This window comes from Cebus imitator, unplaced genomic scaffold, assembly GCF_001604975.1.
Source record: "Cebus imitator isolate Cc_AM_T3 unplaced genomic scaffold, Cebus_imitator-1.0 Scaffold430, whole genome shotgun sequence".
Classification (NCBI taxonomy): Eukaryota; Metazoa; Chordata; class Mammalia; order Primates; family Cebidae; genus Cebus; species Cebus imitator.
The window spans coordinates 1,645,545-1,666,326 of record NW_016107745.1 but is presented as its reverse complement, the minus strand read 5'-3'; the positions used below and the strand labels follow the sequence as shown (position 1 = coordinate 1,666,326).

General features: G+C 37.7%; 1 protein-coding gene across 1 annotated transcript in view; it reads left to right on the top strand.

Moving 5' to 3' along the window:
* The first annotated feature begins 5,382 nt into the window (after window positions 1–5,382).
* The window catches only part of BEND5 (BEN domain containing 5), a 313,319-nt gene continuing 297,919 nt past the window's right edge, over window positions 5,383–20,782 (top strand). The window contains exon 1 of the mRNA XM_037731912.1: window positions 5,383–5,613. Coding sequence (XP_037587840.1) covers window positions 5,461–5,613 — 153 coding nt within the window. The 5' untranslated portion in view covers window positions 5,383–5,460. The remainder of the gene's footprint in view (window positions 5,614–20,782) is intronic.

The window sequence follows — 20,782 nt, the reverse complement described above, 5'->3', positions numbered from 1 at the left end:
CTGCTTGATTAGAGAGGAAATTAGGGCTCCTGTCTTTCAAGGCTCCTGAGGAGGAACAGAGAATTAAGAGAATGCTGTTTTTTTTTAGAGAAACTTACATACTCCATTCGATCTGGGACTTCTCTTCTTCCATGTATTCTGGTAACCTCCAAAACAATGCTTTGGGAATTTAGCTGAGAGGTCTGAATGGGAAGTAGAGAGGATGATAGGTGGGAGGGGAATCATTCATCCACTCATAAGTCAACTCATTCATTTAAAAACATACGTTGAGCTCCTCTTCAGGGCCAAATACTGTGCTAGTGCTGAGGATTTTGAGGTGAATCAGAAACACAGCAGTGTCTGCAATTAGTATTTAGAGCAGTTAATTCATCCTGAAGTTGTTGACAAAGACTTCAAAAAGGAAATATCATTTGAGCTAGGCCTCACTTCTCTATACAGGATGCACGATGTAGAAAAGAATGAGACTAGCAATTGTAGGCAGAAAGAACAGGATTTAAAAAGGCAAGGAGGTTTTCCAGAATATGATATATTCAGGGAATGAATATATCATAAAGTTTCACTTGGAGAGAGTACAATGTATATATATTAGTGTAGCTGGACGTTATTTATTCATGAACATATTTACCTAATTCATAAGCATTTTTGGCACCTCATCTATGCAAGCCTTTGTATAGGTCCTGGAGAACTAGAGATGACTAATATGTAGTACCTGCCATCAAGGAGAGCTCAATCTCAAAGTGGAGAAAGGAGCATGTTAAAATTGATATAATTTTATAGAAGCTATAATGGAGAGATAGAATGACATTAGGCAGAGAGAATGAGATAGAAGCTATAATAGAGTGTGTTTGTGAATATGTTGAGTGTGTACATGCTTGAGTGTGTCTGTGTGTGTGCGCACGTGCACACATGCATGCTTACTCAGAAACTCTGCATGCATGACTGAATCTGAGGACGTGAGTTACAGACCTCCCTCACTCATGTGGATGTCCTCAGGACAAGGCCTTATTCCAAGAGCTGGATCAGGCTTTAGTCCTCACGTCTTGAAAGCACACACCCCAGGACCTGGAATCTTACTGGGTCTCTGGCAGGATCATGTGTTGTGCCATTTTCTTTCAGGGGTCTTCTGGGATGTCATGAAAACCCTGTTTAAGCATAAAGGTTTTTTTTTCTACCTTTATTTTCATATCATTGATATAATATGAATAACTTCAGAGGATTGTTGAGAGGAATAAAGAAGTTAATACATTATAGAGTACTTAGAATGGCCTAGCATATGGTCAATGCTATATAGATACAGCATTGCATATAGCCTAGCATACAGTCGTATGCTATATAGATATTAGGAAATAGTACTATAATAATTATTATGATTATTTTCTTATTGTTTCCATGGATATCTTACAGTGTCTGTGTTAAATGGAATCAGAAGTCTCCCTTGTCTAACCTAACATCAAGTACAGGAACTTTAACCCCTAAAGCTTCTAATATTGTACTTCTCTGTAAGGGGGCCCTCTCTACTTTCCCTTCAGCTGAATGTTAAAGAGTCTCTATATTGATCTAGAATCTGCCTTCTTGTGATGCCTACCAATGATATTCTGGGATAAGAAGTTTTTAATCCCTTTTTTTCATTGCTTTTTAAGTAAATAAGAATTGCTTGAGACTTCTCTATGCCATCACTAGAAGGAAAGAAAGAAGTAACACAGTTTACATTTTCAAGAAGCCTACTCTTTCAATAAATACCCAAATATTCATTCACTTTTATTGATCATTGTTAACAGACAAACCAGGTGATAAAAATATTTTCATATCATTTTTTAAAATAGAGAAAAAATAATGTAGACTGAATAATCATGGAAGGCTTTAGAGAAGAGCTGTGTTAAAGGGTAGTCACTAACTTATACATTGATTTGTTCATTAAAATAATTGGTTGACAATTGACAATATGCCTCATCTCTCAGTAGGAGTTCACCAAGTATGCAAGATGGTGGGGAAGGCAGTTCAGATAGAGGAAAGATCAAGTGCAAAACAGAGATATTGAAAGTATGGCACAAAACTGTGTTAGGGACTTATGAGTAGTTGAATATGAACTCTATAGGGTTCAAGGAGTGTGAAATAGGTGATGATGCTGGAGTCACAAGGCCGTCACAGGAAGCCTTGTGGGCCAAATTGAAATGTGAACATAAGAAGTTGGATAAAAGGTTTTTAGCAAGAGAGTACTGTAAAACCAGGTTTTTTTCTGGAAGTAGAGCATAAGGCTATAAGTCGGGTGGCAAGGGGAAAAGGAGAGTGGAAAGATTCTTTAGGGATTTTGAGCACAGGCTTTTGAGTCACACTGGCCTAGGCTTAATACAGGATCTGCTGCTCACTGATCTTGTGACCTCAGGGAATCTTTTTTTTTCCCACTCCTGGTTTCAATTTTCTTATCTGTGTAAAGTGGATAACAGCCCCTAGCTCATAAGGTTATGTGAGGATTAAATTATAATGCACATTAAACACTTAATACAGTGGCCGAGACATAATGAGAACCTAATGAGCAAAATAAGAGAAAAATCAGAAGTACATCCCAAATGAAAGAGATTTTTTCCTCCCTAGTTTCAGCCCCTTTGCCTTTGTTCTTTGCATTACTTGAAAGTCTCAATGAATTTTGCCTGCTGAGCCCTTCTCAAATAGATTCCTGTTTGTATCCTTGAAAAAGTCTAGAAAATCAAAGCCCTGAACAGCATCTCAGTTTTCCTGAATGATTGCCACAGAGCCCATTTACCTCTACTCTGTCTGCTAATCAGGTTAGGCATCCTAGCTCACCCAGGAGAGGAACTGGGACAGCTGCAGGCAGTAAATAGATTCTCCTGATAGCACATAATCAAATTCAGTGGAGACAGCATCCTCTCAGAGTCAAGTTGCAGAACTTGGCTGAAAGAGGAGAAAACTGTGGTGACAAAATTTAAAGCATATACCCTGGTTGGATATACTGGTAAATAAAGAGCTAAAAACAGCATCGTATCCTGATGATGCGTAGGAACATCCTACCTTATGACTGTAGGAACCCGTTGTGAATGAAGACATACTCATCCAGGACTCTAAGGGACTCAAACTCAGACCTTCAAGTCAGGGCCTGAAGTTACTATCACAGACCACTGGCTGGAAACCTCAAGGCCACTTTCACTGATACTCTCCCAAAATACAAATCTGGAACCCTGGGACTTGCATATGCCACCAGCCTGCCTCACTTTCCTGCATCTTCAATAACATCACAAATGTAGAGCATCATGTATTCTCTCCATACCCAAATCCTTGCACTAGTCTGTTCTCTCTCTAATCTTGACTCTTCAGTGCTTCCTTCCCTCTGCCTCTCCAGACTTCATTTTCCACTTTTTCCTCTGGAACTCAGCTCCATGGTTAATAATCTCACTTGGATCCTCAGTCTTTAAGTTCATTTCTTCCTTTACCTCTTGTCTTAACCAAACTCGACGTGGTAAATGATGCTTAAATATTTGCTGAATAAAACAATGAACTGAGGCCTGACTCTCTGGGAGGACATTAATTCCCCCATTGCCCTCTCAAGGAATGCTTATTCTTCTACACTGCACATATAGAAGGATCAGGAGAGGTCGCTTTTCTCCTCACTCCTCATGCATTTTCCAAGCCAGAATTTAGGGTAGCATTTTCCAAGCCAGAATTTAGTAGTCTAATTAGAAGAAGGAGTGCCTGTAATATTTGTCTTAAAGATATATTTCCATTATGAGAAGACTGTTATTTATGTATTTGTTGGCAGTGGCTTTGGGAATAGGAGGCAAATAGACTCTATTGGTGGGCCAAAGTGCACCTCTAAACAACGTCTGATAGTACCAGTGACTTTTATGTGAAAGCTCTGTTTCTGTGACTTATAGTGCATATCCATCATCCTGTCCTTCTGCTCAGCACTTTCAGATTGATACCCATCTTAGATCTCATGGCCCATCACTTTAGTCACTTCTTTTAATATAATCAAATGCAAGAATATTTAATTAAATTTAATATGATCGAATGTGTGTACAGGCATCAGTGCCATGTAACCACTGCTGTTCCATAGGAATCCCACAGCCACACCTCCCAACCCTGTCCACTTAGTTTCAGAAAGATACTAAAGTAGAAACAAGATTCTGCAACAAACACTAGTATGTTATAATGCTCTCTGTTCTGTTAACAATTGTCTCCAGGTTGTTCTACCTGGAGCCAGCACTCTTCTTGTTTTTCTCAATTTCTCCTCCTATACCTTCCTCCTCACATTTTTCTTCATATGTCCCTGTAGTCTTTGGCTTCTCAGTTGAATGCCAGTGCACTACAGGTGAGCCTTATGTCCCTTATCCACTGTATCTGCACTCCCCAGGAGCATCCTTTCCTTTACATATCTTCCAAATCAACCTTGGTGATTAAGACTTATGAAGCAGTTGATAGAAAAGCAAGACTTACACAAAATGTGGAGCTGAACTGGCCTGGAATTGTCAGTGTAGTGTCATGGAAAGGGCACAGTTTTAGATGGGTTTTGCAGGATAAGCAGGATTTAGTGATAGAAATGAGAGACATTCATTGCAGGGAAACATTGTGAAGAGGTTGGTTATTATAAATCAAGGCATAGTAACTCTTTAAAGTGGGTAAATGCAAAGAAATTATGAAAACTATGACTGCAGCATTTTTGTTTCCTCATGTTTGTATCTCAGTGTTTACCTTAGCAAAATTGCCCACACAGCATATTTTAAAGCAGTATTTCCCAAAGTGCTTCTGTGAAAAATTAGTTTCATGGAATGCTCTGTAGAAAATAATAGTAATAATTTAGAGACTTGTTGAATATTTTTCCTTTCCTGGAATAATATATAATGCATATGAGTTTATTTTAAAAGTTTTTAATTAGTCTTGTAATTTAAAAAACCTGACTTCCCCGGGAAAAGTATTTATATCTCTACAGTACCACAATCTTGATTTACCTTCAAGGCACTTTTAGAGTCTGTAATTATGTTGTCTACTTATTTTTAATCTTTTCTTGACCACCTTCCCGTTAGAATATATACTTCCTGAGGACAAAGATCTTGCTTGTCTTATTTATCATTGTACATCAAGGCCTGGGCATGTGATGCCACATATGTTAGGTGCTCAAAATAAGGATAAACAAATGAATAGAATGAGTCTATTTTTGTTTAACTTTGCATTTTCCAAACAGTTGAGAAAGGGTAGCACTGGATTATGAACAAAGAGCTGGTCTGTTTTTGACATCATGTGGTTTGTGTTGTCATTCTCCCAGCCCCATTACCGCTGGTTCTTAATGTTACAGTTTTTCTCCTAGGCATTAATTTATATGTATTACCTTTTGAAGCTTGAACAAATGCCTGATATGCCCAATTTTCTTTGTTTATATATTTTAGGCAAAGGCTGCCACCCAAAAATGTTTACTACTACCGCTGCCCGGACCATAGGAAGAATTATGTGATGTCCTTTGCCTTTTGTTTTGACCGAGAAGAAGATATTTACCAGTTTGCTTACTGCTACCCATATACGTACACGCGCTTCCAGCATTACCTTGACAGCCTGCAAAAGAGAAACATGGATTACTTCTTTCGGGAGCAGCTAGGCCAGAGTGTGGTAAGGCCTGTGCCAGGTTTGGGATACTCATTTAGAAACAGGCAATCTTGGGATAGAAACCTAGCAATGAGGTTTTATGGAATGCAAATAATTAATATTGGTGCTTTCTGGATGATATGATCTGGAACTTCTAACCCAGATAATCCAGGTTAATCTCCATATAGCAAGATCTATATTAACTATAATTAAATAATTATATAATTAGTATTAATTTAATAATTCTTTAAATATTATTTTTATTGTGTGATTTATAGCTACCAGGGGCACCAGAAAGTCACAGAATAAGGTATGAGACAGATGGTTGTTTTTCTGAATGAAGCTGATAAAGCTCTCTAGCAAAATACAAAACTTAGGTGAATCCCAAAACCTCTGAGAGAAAAGGAGACTATTACTAGGTGTTCCAAAAGGTATGAAAGCATTTTATTACTGCGAGCCTCTGATATGAAGAATACATTTCTTAGTGAACCAAACTTGCCTGCAGTACAGGTTAGCAAGTGCTGTGCAGTTTGGTTATGATGACCACAATGTGCTCTGTCTCTGTCATCTATCAGTTCCTGACTCTTTTTTTCTGCTCCTGGTTTAGTTTCCTGGGTCTAGAGATTTTAGTCTCCTGTTCCATAAGAGTGTCCTATTGCTGATGTGGCAAACTACCCCAAACATGGTAGTATAAAGCAACACAAAATTATTATAATTCCAGGGGCTAGAAATACAAAATGAGTCTCACTAGGCTAAAGTCAAGGTATCAGCAGATCTGCATTTGTTTTGGAGACTCTAGGAGAGAATTTATTTCCCTGCCTTTTCCAGCTTACAGAGGCTGCTTGCACTTCTTAGTTTGTAGTTCTCTTCCATCTTGAAAGCCATCAGTGGCTGGTTGAATCTTTCTCATGCTGTATCACTTTGATATTAACTCTCTTGTCTTGCTCTTTCACTTACAAGGACATTTGTGATTATAATAGATTTACCCAGATAATACAGGTTAATCTCCATATAGCAAGATCTTTAACTTAATCACATCTGTGAAGTCCCTTTTGTTATATGAGGTAACATAGTCACAGGTTCTGGGGGTTAGGAGTTAGACATCTTGGGTTGGAGAGTGGTGCATTATTTTGCCTACCACATCTTCCTACTTTCTTTTCCTACCTTCCTCTTCTGCCTAGACTAGGATCTGAAGTTGTGCTTCATATTGAATTAATAGGTTTTACTCTTTGTTGTCAGCAATACTTTGGTTGTTAATAAAGAATAAGCAGGTAGTAATTTGTTTTTGTGATTGTTTTCTTCAAACAGTGTGGATTGTGCCCGTAAAGAGGCATATTGGAAAGGCTCCAAAGGTTCTAAGTGAAGATACTGGTAGAATTGGCAGAAGATACCGTACTTGGGGTTCCGATATGTATTGGCAGTTAAATTAGCTCTTGGTAGTGACTGCGAGTTCCACATAAAAGTGAGAACTACTTCTAAATAAATCCAGGATACCTCGAAAAAGAGCGCAATAAAGAGGGACTACGTACAGCTCAAGTACCTAAGACATAAATCTGGTCATGATTTGTTATATCATTATTCTTATAGTCTGAGATTCTCTATGCACTAAGATTTTGCTAAATATCTTTTCTCTACTCCAACCTTCTTCCCAACAGTGCTTCTCATGGGTGCCATTTGTATTGGTTGCCTATATATTTTGATCTGAAAATTGGTATACTTGGTGTATGAGTCAACATGCTAGCAGGAAACAGATGGCAGCCTCAGATTAGGATAATTTAAGGAAGGTTTAATAAATGGGCTATTTACAAGGTGTGGACAGTACATGCAATGACAAGGTATAGCGAAATTCTCTAGGGCATTATAATAACAGTCCAAAGGGCATGAAGGGAAGGAATAGTTAACAAAACACAATAGTAGAGAGCCATTTAATGGGTCATCTTGAAAAGAATTGGTGACCTTCAGCTAAGATACACAGTTAGCCTGAGATAATCCCACAGAGAGAGGTGAGAAAAATAAATATATAGACCTCATTCTCTTACTTACATCTGATCTCCTTCTAGGAGTTCATATTGGCCAACCCAACCAGAATCCAGAGAATAAAGGAGCCCATTTATGTAATTCATACAGATCAGCCTCCCAAGGAAAATAAAAGGGTATAGAAGGGTAGAGAGTGGATGTAGGGGAACAAATAGAATATATTAAGTACAGCTGGTCCAATAAACAATATATTACTGAACGGTGAGATTATTTGAGATGGGATTGTCAGAAAAATTCTGAGATGAATATTTGCCAGACATATGAATTGTGACATTATTTAAGAGAATAGGAAGTTCATTTAATACTTACAACTTCTAAGGCAGGATCTGTACATTTCACTCTTGTGCCCACCCAACCTTCTCTTAGATTTATGACAGGCAGAATGTAGGTGCACAATGATTGTTTATTGAATGAATGATTGAAATGATGAAAAAGTGAATTAAGATACATGTCTGGAAGCAGTGTGAAGAGGGGAGAGCAACAGAAAGCTGATAAGAAAAACAATAGGATCAGTTAAGCTTCCAATAATAGATATTCAAAATAACACATATAAAATAACAACTTAAACAAGATAGACGTTTATTTCTTTTCAATGTAAAAGTCTAAATGTAGGCGATCCACAGCTAATGTTATGGCTCTACTCCTTGAAAGCATCAAAGAGTCAGGTTCTTTCAGCTTTCTTCTCTGCCATCCCTGGGATGTGGCCCTCAACCTCATGATTCAATATGGAATTCTATCATCTTATCTGTATTCCATGCAGCAGGATAAAAGAGATGGTGGAAAAAGCAGAAGCAGTTTTGTGGCACTGTCATTTACCACAACTTATCCACATGTAACTAACAGAAGGATAAGAAATGAAGTCTTTATTCCTAGTAGCCATGTTTTAACTAAAAATTGGTGGTCCTGTAACTATGGGGGAGAATTGATATTGAGGGACAGCTTGAAGTCTCTGCCACAGAAAACCTGAATTCTGCTTTTAGCTCTAACATGAAACTACTTGTATTACCTTGAATTCTATGTCCCCTTTCTGGGGATAATTTTTTCACCTATAAAGTGAGAAAATTGGATTCGAATAGAAGTTTTCAAATTATCCTTGAGGAATTCCTCGGTTGGAAAAAGTAATAGTTTGAGACTCCTGTCCTACTTCAGAGCCTATGAGAGGCACTGTAGAGATATATAGCAAGGTATATATGCAAGTCTTGGTATACTTTCAGAAGCATATTCTGTGCCAGGGGAAAAAATGACATGTCCAAATAGCTCTGACACTTAAAAACATATAATTAAGGATCTAATGAGTTGTTTAAGGAGTTAATAATCAAAACAAATGTCATAAAAAAATGTCTTTAAAAGCTAAGGATTTTGCTTTTAAGCCATCTTGAAAGATGGGCAAGATTATGGAATACAGAGTTGATAATAAGGTAGCCCAGAAATCAGGAAAAGCCAGAGTCATTGCCTGGTGGTGATAGTTGGTTAGAAGTCTGGTTTGATTGGAATAAGGAATCAAGAGGCTACTGGAAGATTAAGCTAGACAGGAAGATCCAGGCAAAACCCTGGAAAGCCGTGATTGTCATATTGACTACATCCTTTATTCAGATTCAACACAGCACATATACTGGGTTTGTTACTTTATATAGACTATTCAATGTTTTTTCTCACAATAGTTTTATAGAGTAGTCAGAACTGTCCCACTTTGGGGGATAAATAATCTGAGGCTAAAAAGATAAGTGTCTTCTGTAAGTCCTCATGACTGGTTCATATCAGGGCCAAGTTTAAACCCATGGCTTCTAACACCATGTCCTGGCCCTTTGATGGACATTCTAAGACCCAAGTAGATTTTTGAGAAAGGGATTTATCTTATCCAAAGCAGCATTTTAAGAAAGTAAATTTAATGGAAGTACAGGGTGTACCTGTGCCAGCTGGACTAGATCAGGGGTGCTCTGTGGGTTGGCTCAATCCTCTGTGCTGGGCCTTAATGCAGATTTTAGAGATTTTAAGGCTTTCTGGCATACTTTTGCAAACAGGACAATTCTCAGTTACCAGGGTGTTTGATATGGCTTGTGTCTGAAGGCATCAGTATAATTAGTTAATCCTTATTCCAATTTGGGGGAGGATAATTACAAGTGGGAAGGCTAAACATGCCAGCATCTAGATCTTAGGTAGAGGAGGCAGGAAGGGAGATTTTGAATTTTTAGTGCTGGAACTGTTAATCACTATGGTCATAGCTGTTACTGGTACTAATTATATCATCCAAGAATGCATTTTATTTTGTTACCAGTAGCTCCTTTTAAACCCACTAAATAAAACCCCTTTGAACATGTATTTAAAACCATGATCTGCCATTTAAGATAAAGACATCATGAGAAAGATATTTTCATTATTGTTTTAATAGCTTTATTGAGGTATAATTCACATACTAAAAAATTCATGCATTGTAAGCGTATAATTTTATGATTTTTAGTATCTTATGATTTTTATAGAGCTGTGTAATTATTACCACAATATCTGATTTTAGAATATTTCCATCATCTCAAAAATTTCCCTTGTTAATTCCCACTTCTAGTCCCAGTCACAGGTAACTACCAATCTGCTGACACTATAAATTTACCATTTCTGAACATTTCATATAAACAGAATTAGAGAACATGTAGTCATCTTTTGTGTCTTACATTTTTCACTTAGCATTATATTTTTTAGGTTCATCTATATTATGGCATGTATCAGTAGTTCATTTTTAGTACTGAATAGTATTCTGCTGAAAGGATATACCACATTTTGTTTACCAGTTCTCTATTTCAAGGATATTTGGTTGGGTTTCAGTTTTGATCTATTATGAATAATGCTGCTATGATTATTCAGTTACTTATCTTTGAGTGGACATATGATTACATTTTTCTTGGGTAAATTTCTAGGGGTAAAATAATAATAACATAAGACTATATTAATAAATAATAAGTTTATGTTCAACTTTTAAAAGATAAATTGTCAAACTGTGTCCCAAATAGTAGTATAATTTTATATATTTATCAGCCATGTGGGAGGGTTCCAGTTTCTCCAGATGCTAGCCAACACTTGAAATTATCTGTAATCATTATTATAGCCTTTTAGTGGGTATATCTCATTGTGGTTTTAATTTGTATTGCCCTTATGACTAATTATATTGATCATTTTCCCATGTAATTATTTTTTATTCATAAACATTCTTTGAAGTATCAGTTCAAATCATTTTCACATTTTTAAAACTGAGTTCTCATAGATTTTAAGAGTTCTTTATATATTCTAACACAAGTCTTTTGTCAGATAATATGTTTAGCAAATATTTTCCCCCAATTCTTGCCTGTCTTTTCATTCATTCTCTTAACCATGTCTTTTGAAGTATAAAAAATTTAAATTTTGAAGTCCAATTATCAAATTTTTAATGGATTATGCTTTTGATGCTATCATGAATGGGAGTACCTGTGCATCACATTTTTGCCAGCATTTAGTATTGTCAGTATTCTTGATTTTGGCCATTCAAATACATGTGTAATTGTACTTATTGTTGTTTCAGTTTGCATTTCCAAAGGACATAATGCTGTGGAGCGTCTTCTCATATCTAAGAACTCTTTGCCTAACAGCAGGCCACAATGATTTTCTTTTATGTTATGCTTCTGAAATATTTATATATTTAGCCTAAATTTAAGTCTGTAATTCATTTTGAATTAGTTTTTGTGTATGGAATAAGGTAGGGGCCTAAGTTCATTTAGTTGCATATGATATCGAATTTTTCCAGCAACACTTGTTGAAAGACTAATCTTTACTCAGGAGTTATATTGGCAACTTTCTCTGATACCTCTGCTCAGTTTGTTTGTTGTTTGCTTGTTTTAAATATACTGTTTTCTTTTTTAGAACAATTTTAGTTTCATGGCACAATTGAGAGGAAGGTACAGAGATTTTTCAATATACTTCCTGCCCCTACACAAACATAGCCTCTCCCATTATCAACATCTTTCACCAGAGTGCTACATTTGTTACAACTGATGAGCCTATGTTGACACATCATTAGCACACAGAGTCCATCATTTACCTTAGAGTTCCCTCTGGGTGTAGTACATTCTATGGGTGTGGACAAATTTATAATGGCCTGTATAAACCATTTTAATATTACAAATTAGTTTCATTGTTCTAAAAATCCTCTGTATCTCACCTATTCATTCTTCCCTTCCCATAACCCTGTGAACCACTGATCTTTTTAATGTCCCCATAGTTTTGTCTTTTCCAGAGTGCCATGTAGTTGAAATTTGTATAGCCTTTTCAGATTGCCTTCTTTCACTTAGTATAGGCACTTAAGCTTACTCCATATGTTTTCATGACATGATAGCTCACTTTTTTAGCACTGAATAACAGTGCATTGTCTGGATGTAATACAGTTTATTTATCTACCAACTGAAGGATATCTTAGTTGCTTTCAGGTTTTGGCGGTTATGATAAAGTTGTTATAAACATCAGCATTCAGGTTTTCATGTGGACATAAATTTTCAACTCCTTTGTGTAAATTCCAAGGAGTGCAATTGTTGGATCATATGGTACGCGTAGGCTTAGTTTTGTGAGAAATCACCAAACTCTTCCAAAGTGGTTGTGCCATTTTACATTCCCAATCAGCAATGAATGCAGGTACTTGTGCTCCACATCCTTGCCAGCATGTAGTGTTGTCAGTGTTCTTGATTTTGGCCATTCTAGTAGGTATATAACTATATCTCACTGTTGTTTCAATTTGCATTTTCCAAATGGCATATGACTTAAAGCATCTTCTCATATGCTTACTTGCCATTTGTATATCTTCTTTTGTAAAGTATTTGTTAAGACCTTTGGCCTATTTTTTAATTGGGTTGTTTGTTTTCTTATTGTTGAGTTTTATATAGTTTTGTTTTTTCTTTCCTATTTCAAGCCTTAATTCCCAGGGAATCAACACTGTGTTTATGTAGGTTAAGGGTAAGTTAAGGCGCTGAAGTTATGTTCAGCCCCCCTGAGCCAGTAAGGCTTCCCTCTTCTGCTGATGGATCTGTGTCTGAGTAGGGGAGTATATTCAAAGTTTGGGCAGTTTTCAAGTTTGTTTTACTTTCCTTTTCATGTTGTGTTGCCTGTGTGCCTATGTATAGCCTCAAATTGGTCAGAAGTGTGTATTATATGAGTGGTACTATTATTAAATACCTGCCATATAACTAGCATTATCTAGACTCTGGGGATACGGCAGTGAAAACAAGTTCATGTCTTCATGAGACTTACATTATGGTAGGAAGAGACAGACAATATTGGAGTAATTAAATCAGGAAAAAGGATCAGTTTGGGAAGTAAGATTTCATTTAGAAGATAGCACTTAAATTCTGAGACATGTAAGTATGGTCTTCTCCCATTTTCATTTGTAACAATGGAGATTTAATGAGATTAAGTAATTTGTCTACATCATGCAACTGGAATTTGAAACCAAGTCTTTGTGAACTTTATAATTATTTAGTGAATTCTTGCAAACCCATTCTTTAACACTACAAATATCTGGTGAGCATCTTCTGCCTACCAGGCTCTATGTTGGATGCTGAGGAGAGAAGATTAATACAAAACACATTCTGTCCCTGAAAAGTACACAAGATAATGGGTGATGTAGATGTAAAAACAAATAATATGGTAAGATCTGGTATAATACAAATAGCGGGCAGAGAAGTGGTACAAGGGAGTGAATGAAGTCTTAAGGAAGGAGGCATCTTTACTTGAGTATCAAACGTGTAAAGAGGCTGAAGTGCTATGGTGTGTCCTGACAGTGTTACATGACTCCTTGTGACAAAAGGACAAAAGCACAGGGTCACCCTAAGAAGAATAGGAGGGGTGGTGACAGAGGATGCAGGAGAAATAAGTAGAAGCCAAGTGAGGAGGGCCTTGAATGCCAAATTAAAGAATTTGGACTGTATCCTGAGGGAAGCTAGGAACCAAGCAAGAGGTAGTATGATCATTGTGACACTTAACCCTTACATCTCTAAGCTTCCCCTGCTGGTGGCAGCTTACCTTCCTGATAAGAAGACAGGATGTCTAGGTGGCTTTCCTTCCCACAGGCAAACATCTTTGTTAGCTAAGAGTACCAAGAGGAAAACCACCAAGACTACACATATAGTAATAGGAATGACTCAGAAAAAACTTAAGAATTTGGCCTCTCTGATTTTTTTAAAAATTCTTTTTATTATACTTTAAGTTCTGGAGTACATGTGCAGATCATGCAGGTTTGTTACATAGGTATACACATGTCATGGTGGTGGTTTGCTGCATCCATTGCCCCATCATCTACGTTAGGTATTTCTGCTAATATTATCCCTCCCCAATCCCCTCACCCCCTGATATTCCTCCTGTAGCACCCCTCCCCCCAGGGCCTGGTATGTGATGTTCCCCTCCCTGTGTCCGTGTGTTCTCATTGTTCAACACCCACTTATGAGTGAGAAGATGCGGTGTTTGGTTTCCTGTTCTCATGTCAGTTTCCTGAGAATGATGGTTTCCAGATTCATACATGTCCCTGCAAAGGACATGAACTCATCCTTTTTTATGGCTGCATAGTATTTCATGGTGTATATGTGCCACATTTTCTTTATCTAGTCTATCCTTGATGGGCATTTGGATTGGTTCCAAGTCTTTACTATTGTAAACAATGCCACAATGAACATACGTGTGCATGTGTCTTTATAATAGAATGATTTATAATCCTTTGGGTATATACCCAGTAATGGGATTAATAGGTCCAATGGTAATTCTATTTCTAGATCCTTGAGGAATTGCCACACTTCTTCCACAATGGTTGCACTAATTTACGCTCCCATCAACAGTCTAAAAGCGTTCCTATTTCTCCAGCGTCTGTTGTCTCCAGACTTTTTAATGACTGCCATTCTAACTGGCATGATACGGTATCTCAATGTGGTTTTGATTTGCATTTCTGTAATGACCAGTGATGATGAGCATTTTTTCATATGTTTGTTGGCCACATAAATGTCTTCTTTTGAAAAATGCCTGTTCATATCCTTCCCCCACTTTTTGATGAGGTTGTTTTTTTCTTGTAAATTTGTTTTAGTTCTTTGTATATTCTGGATATTAGCCCTTTGTCAGATGGGTGGCTTGCAAAATTTTTTTCCCATTCTGTTGGTTGGCGGTTCACTATAATGGTTGTTTCTTTTGCTGTGCAGAAGATCTTAAGTTTAATTAGATCTCATTTGTCTATTTTGGCTTTGCTTGCCATTGCTTTTGGAGTTTTAGTCATGAAGTCCTTGCCTGTGCCTATGTCCTGAATGGTATTGCCTAGGTTTTCTTCTAGGGTTTTTATGGTGTTAGGTCTTATGTTTAAATCTTTAATCCATCTAGAGCTAATTTTTGTATAAGGTGTAAGAAGGGGTCCAGTTTCAGCTTTCTGCACATGGCTAGCCAGTTTTCCCAATACCATTTATTAAAGAGGGAATCCTTTCTTCATTGCTTGTTTCTATCAGATTTGTCAAAGATCAAATGGTTGTAGATGTGTGGCATTACTTCTGAGGCCTCTGTTCTGTTCCATTGGTCTATACCTCTGTTTTGGTACCAGTACTATGCTGTTTGATCACTGTAGCCTTGTAGTATAGTGTGAAGTCAGGTAATGTGATGCCTCCAGCGTTGTTCTTTTTGCTTAGCATTGTCTTGGCTATGCAGGCTCTCTTTTGGTTCCATATGAAGTTTAAGGTGGTTTTTTTTCCAGTTCTGTGTAAAAGGTCAATGGTAGCTTGTTGGGGATAGCATTGAATCTGTAAATTACTTTAGGTAGTATGGCCATTTTCATGATATTGATTCTTCCTAACCATGAGCATGGAATGTTTTTCCATCTGTTTGTGTCCTCTCTTATTTCCTTGAGCAGTGGTTTGTAGTTCTCCTTGAAGGGGTCCTTTACATTCATTGTTAGTTATATTCCTAGGCATTTTATTCTCTTTGTAGTATCTGTTGAGCCAGGCACAGTGGCTCATGCCTGTAATCCCCGCACTTTGGGAGGCCAAGGCAGGCAGTTCACCTGAGGTCAGGAGTTCAAGACCAGACTGGCCAACATGGTGAAACCCTGTTGGCTGGGCATGGAGTGCGTGCCTGAAATCCCAGCATTCAGGAAGCTGAGGCAAGAGAATTGCTTGAACCCAGGAGACTGAGGTTGCAGTGAATCGATACAGTACACTGACATCCAGCCTGGGCAACAGAGTGAGACTCCATTTAAAAAAAAAAACTTCATAGATATCTACAGCCATACAACCCTGAACATGCCCAATCTCGTCTGGTCTACTGATTTTCTAATGATCACCATTCTAACTGGTGTGAGGTGGTATCTCAATGTGGTTTTGATTTGCATTTCTCTAATGACCAGTGATGATATTTTTTTCATATGTTTGTTGTCTGCATAAATGTCTTCTTTCAAAAAATGACTGTTCATATCCTTTGCCCACTTTTTGATAGGGTTGTTTGTTTTTTTCTTATAAATTTGTTTTAGTTCTCCATAGATTCTGCATATGAGCCCTTTGTCAGATGGGTAGATTGCAAAAAATTTTTCCATTCTGTTGGTTGCCAGTTCACACTATTGATAGTTTCTTTTGCTGTGCAGAAGCTCTTAAGTTTAATTAGATCCATTTGTCTATTTTGCCTTTTGTTGCCATTGCTTTTGGTGTTTTAGTCATGAAGTCCTTGCCCATGCCTATGTCCTGAATGGTATTGTCTGGGTTTTCTTCTAGAGTTTTTATGGTGTTAGGCCTCATATTTAAATCTTTAATCCATCTGGAGTTAATTTTTGTATAATGTGTAAGGAAGGGATCCAGTTTCAGCTTTCTGCATATGGCTAGCCGGTTTTCCTAACATCACTTATTAAATAGGGAATCCTTTCCCCATTGGTTGTTTTTGTCAGGTTTGTTAAATATCTGATCTTAACACCTCAAAAGAATCTCTAGAGTTGCCAAAGATTATAGGGATCTCATTCAAACAACAAATGTAGTAATCAACTCCAGTGAACAAAGACCTAAGCTATAAAAACCAGCATCTTCTTTTAACATTCCAGAAACTTGACTTTTCAGTCTCTCCTCACACATCTCTTCAACAGCCATGCTGTATCCCAATGACAAGAAAGACCCACTATATTCAAAAGAGCTCCCTCCCTGTAACTTTCTCTCTTTGATTTTAGCCCCACCCTCTGGGCCTACCTTGCAAGTACTTGCTCATTTAGCTCCTAGTCAGGCCTGTAAAGATATAAACACAAGGCTGAAGTGAGAGCATTGCTTGCGGCCAAATGTTCAAGACCAGCCTAAGCAACATAGGGAAACCTCATCACTACAAAAAATACAGAAAAAAATAGCTGATCATGGTGGTATGTGCCTGTAAAACCAGCTTCTCTGGGGACTGAGCGGGGGATATTGCTTGAGCCCAGGAGTTCAAGGCTGCAGTGGGCTACAATCCCACCACTGCTCTCTAGACTGGCAACAGAGGGAGACCCTGTCTTCAAGTAAACAAATAAATAAGCATATCAAGACACTGACTACATACCCTTGATGAGTCTTCTCTTCTCCAAACTGATCTCTCTTTTCTCCTACCCCCAGAGAATTCAACATTTCTTTATATTCCATTGTGTCAAACTTCTTACCTTCTTTGTTTTTCTTCTGTGAACATGATCTAGGTTGTTATTTTCTTCTTAAAATTCTAGCACTGAATATAAAACTACACAGGGAATCTAAGCATGCTACAGCGGAAGAGGACTATTGCCTTCTCTTGCTCTGGATGTTAGAGCTCTAGAAACGTAGTCAGTATGTACATTAGCTTCTTTAGGTAGGACAGCCTTTCTATAGTAGGTTTTTTTCTTGCTGTTCTTTAAATAAATATATTTTTATTTATCTGATATTCCCTTTTTAATAAACCTCTTATTTTTAAAATTTATTTAAATTTCTTTCTGGTTTTTCTTTCCAACATCTATTTTAGATTCAGGAGGTGCATATGCAGATTTGTTCCCTGGGTGTATTGCATGATGCTGAGATTTGGAGTACAAATGATGGCATTATCCAGATACTCAGCGTAGTATCCAGTAGTTACTTTTCAAGCCTTGCCCCACTCCCTCCTTCTCCCCTCTAGTAGTCCCCAGTTTCTATTGTTGTCATCTTTATGTCCATGACACCCAGTGTTCGGTGGTCATTTATAAGTGAGAACATGCATAAACGTCTTATTTTCAAATAATTTTAGATTTATAGAAAGTTGGGAGGGATAATATAGAACTTTTACTTATGTTCTTTGTGACAGTAGGTAGTTAGGCATGAGCCGGGGAGGAGAAAGCCCCCTACCTATACACACACACACACACACACACACACACACAGGGCAGGAGAAAGCTCCCTACAGACACATACACACACACACAGAGGCAGGAGAAAGCTCCCTGCTTACACACACACACATACACACACGGCAGGAGAAAGCTCCCTACCTACCTACCTACACACACACACACACACAGTGCAGGAGAAAGCTCCCTACACACACACAGGCAGGAGAAAGCTCCCTATGCGCGCACACACACGTACGCGCGCACACACACGTACACACACACACACACACACCCGTGAGTGTCAGATGACAATCAGGTTATGGTCAGGGTGTTGTTAACTGTCTCCCTAAAGTAATAATTAGTAACAGCCAGTGCTGAGGAAAGGCAGTCTCCTAATAGAAAACACCTGAAACTGGTAATCAGCAGCTTTCTGATATGATCTTAGGAGCTGGGTGAGTGGACTACAGCATGCACATGCAGAGAGCCCACCACAAGGGAAGAATCAGGAGAAAAGTAATGCAAAACCCCAGAAGTATGCCCACATATAAAACCCCAAGTCAAAAAGTCAAATCATGCGCTTATCTTCAAGTCACCCTCTTCCAAGTGTACTTTTTTCCCTTCCTTTTATTCCTGCTCTAAAACTTTTGTTTTCTTTTGTTTTACCCTTTCAACCCAGCTTTTCCTGACTCCAGGAAGAACCAGGAAGAGAAGACCAAAAACTTTTTAATAATATTTCACTCCTGCTCTAAATCTTGCCTTGGTCTCTCCTTCTGCCTTATGCACCTCAATCAAATTCTTTCTTCTGAGGAGGCAAGGATTCAGGTTGCAGTAGACCTGTGTGACTTGGATACTTTCCACTGGTAACACCTTCACCCAGTTTCTTCTAATGTTAATATCTTACACAATCATGGAGGATGTGTGCAAAGTAAGAAACCAACATTGGTTCATTACTAGTAACTAAAACACAGAACTGTATTCAGATTTCACCAGCTTTTCCACTAATATTTTTCTATTCCAGGATTCATCAGAATACCATATTAGCTTATGGTAGATTTTAAAAGAAAGCCTCTACACTTACCCTGATACAGTACAACCTTTTGGTTTTAGTCCTTTGTTCCAGTCTGTTGTGATAATTTTGATTCTTGGATACTCTTATCTGCTGTCTTAATGATTTCACTCAGAAATATTAAGAGTACATACTTGTATTAGTCTATTCTCACACTGCTAATAAAGACATACCCAAGACTGGGTAATTGATAAAGGAAAGAGGTTTAATTGACTCACAGTTCAGCATGACTGGTAGGCCTCAGGAAATTTACAATTATGGCAGAAGGGGGAGTACTCCTTCTTCACATGGTGTCAGCAAGAGGAAGTGCTGAGCAGAAGGGGGAAAGCCCCTTACAAAACCATCAGATATCATGAGAACTCACTCTTGCTGTGAGCCACGGATTTCTCCCTAACTTGTATACGCACTGGCCCATCTACCTGGAATGTTCTTTCTCTATGGCCATTTGTCTAATTACTTCCTATTCTGCTTACAGAAGCAATTTGGACATTTTTTTCTTCATGAAATTCTTTCTTGATATGCTCTGTCTCAGGCTAGTTCAAGAGCCTTTGTTATATACTTCTGTAATATATCCTATTTCTCTTTTAAAACACTTGTCACTCTTCTGATTACTTATTCAACATTTTTCTTTAGAAGATTTTTAGGCTCTATGAGGACAAGGACCATATCTGTCTTAAATACTGCTCTATGCACAATGATTATATGATGTTAGATGGCTCTTTATAGCAGGAACTGAGGCTCTGTATCTAGTCTCTTCCCATGCAATCTAACCTCTACATCATTCCCAGAGAACTTCCTTTTCCCCCCTTATGATTAATGATATTGTGTATCTTTTTATATGCTTATTGGCCATCTAGATATCTTTTTTGAAAACAGGCTATTCAGATCCTTTGCCCATTCTTAAATTGGGATTTTTTTTTATTTGTATTATTGAATTGTAGGAGTTATTTGTAAATTATGGGTCTAAGTCCCTTTTCAGATTTATGGTTTACAAATATGTTCTCCCATCTTGTAGGACATATTTTCACTTTCTCTTATTATTGTTTTATTTTTAATTGACAAATAATAATTTTATATATGTACAATTATTATTTTTTAATATTTAATAATGATTAAATCAGGCTAACTCACATATCCATCATCTCACTTAGTTACCATTTCTTTGTGGTGAGAACATTTAAAGTCTACCTTTCTTGATAGTGAGAACATTTAAAACATGGCAAAAATCCTATCTCTACAAAAAAATACAAAATTTAGCCAGGCATAGTGGTGTGTGCCTGTAGTCCCAGCTACTTTTGGGGCTGAAGTGGGAGAATTGCTTGAGCCTAGGAGGGTGAGGCTGTAGTGAGGTGTGATTGCTGCACTACACTCCAGCCTTGGTGACAAAGTGAGACTATCTCAAAAAACAAAGAAACAGAAAACCTATTCCTTTAGCAATTTGAAACGTGATACATTTTTATCAACTCTTTTCACCATGCTGTGCAACAGACCACCAAAATTTATTTCTGCTATCTAACTGAAACTTTGTACCCTTTGACCAGCATCTTCCCTTTCCCCATTCACATTCCATCCACTCAGCCTCTTTCCACTTTCTTGATGGTATCATTTATGGCATAAAAGTTTTTAATTTTGATGAAGTCCAATTTATCCATTTCTCTCTCTCTCTCTCTCTCTCTCTAGCCTCTACTTAATCATTTTGGGCTGCTAAAACAAAAATACCATAGACTAGGTGGCTTAAGCCAGCAGTCCCCAACATTTTTGGCACCAGGGACTAGTTT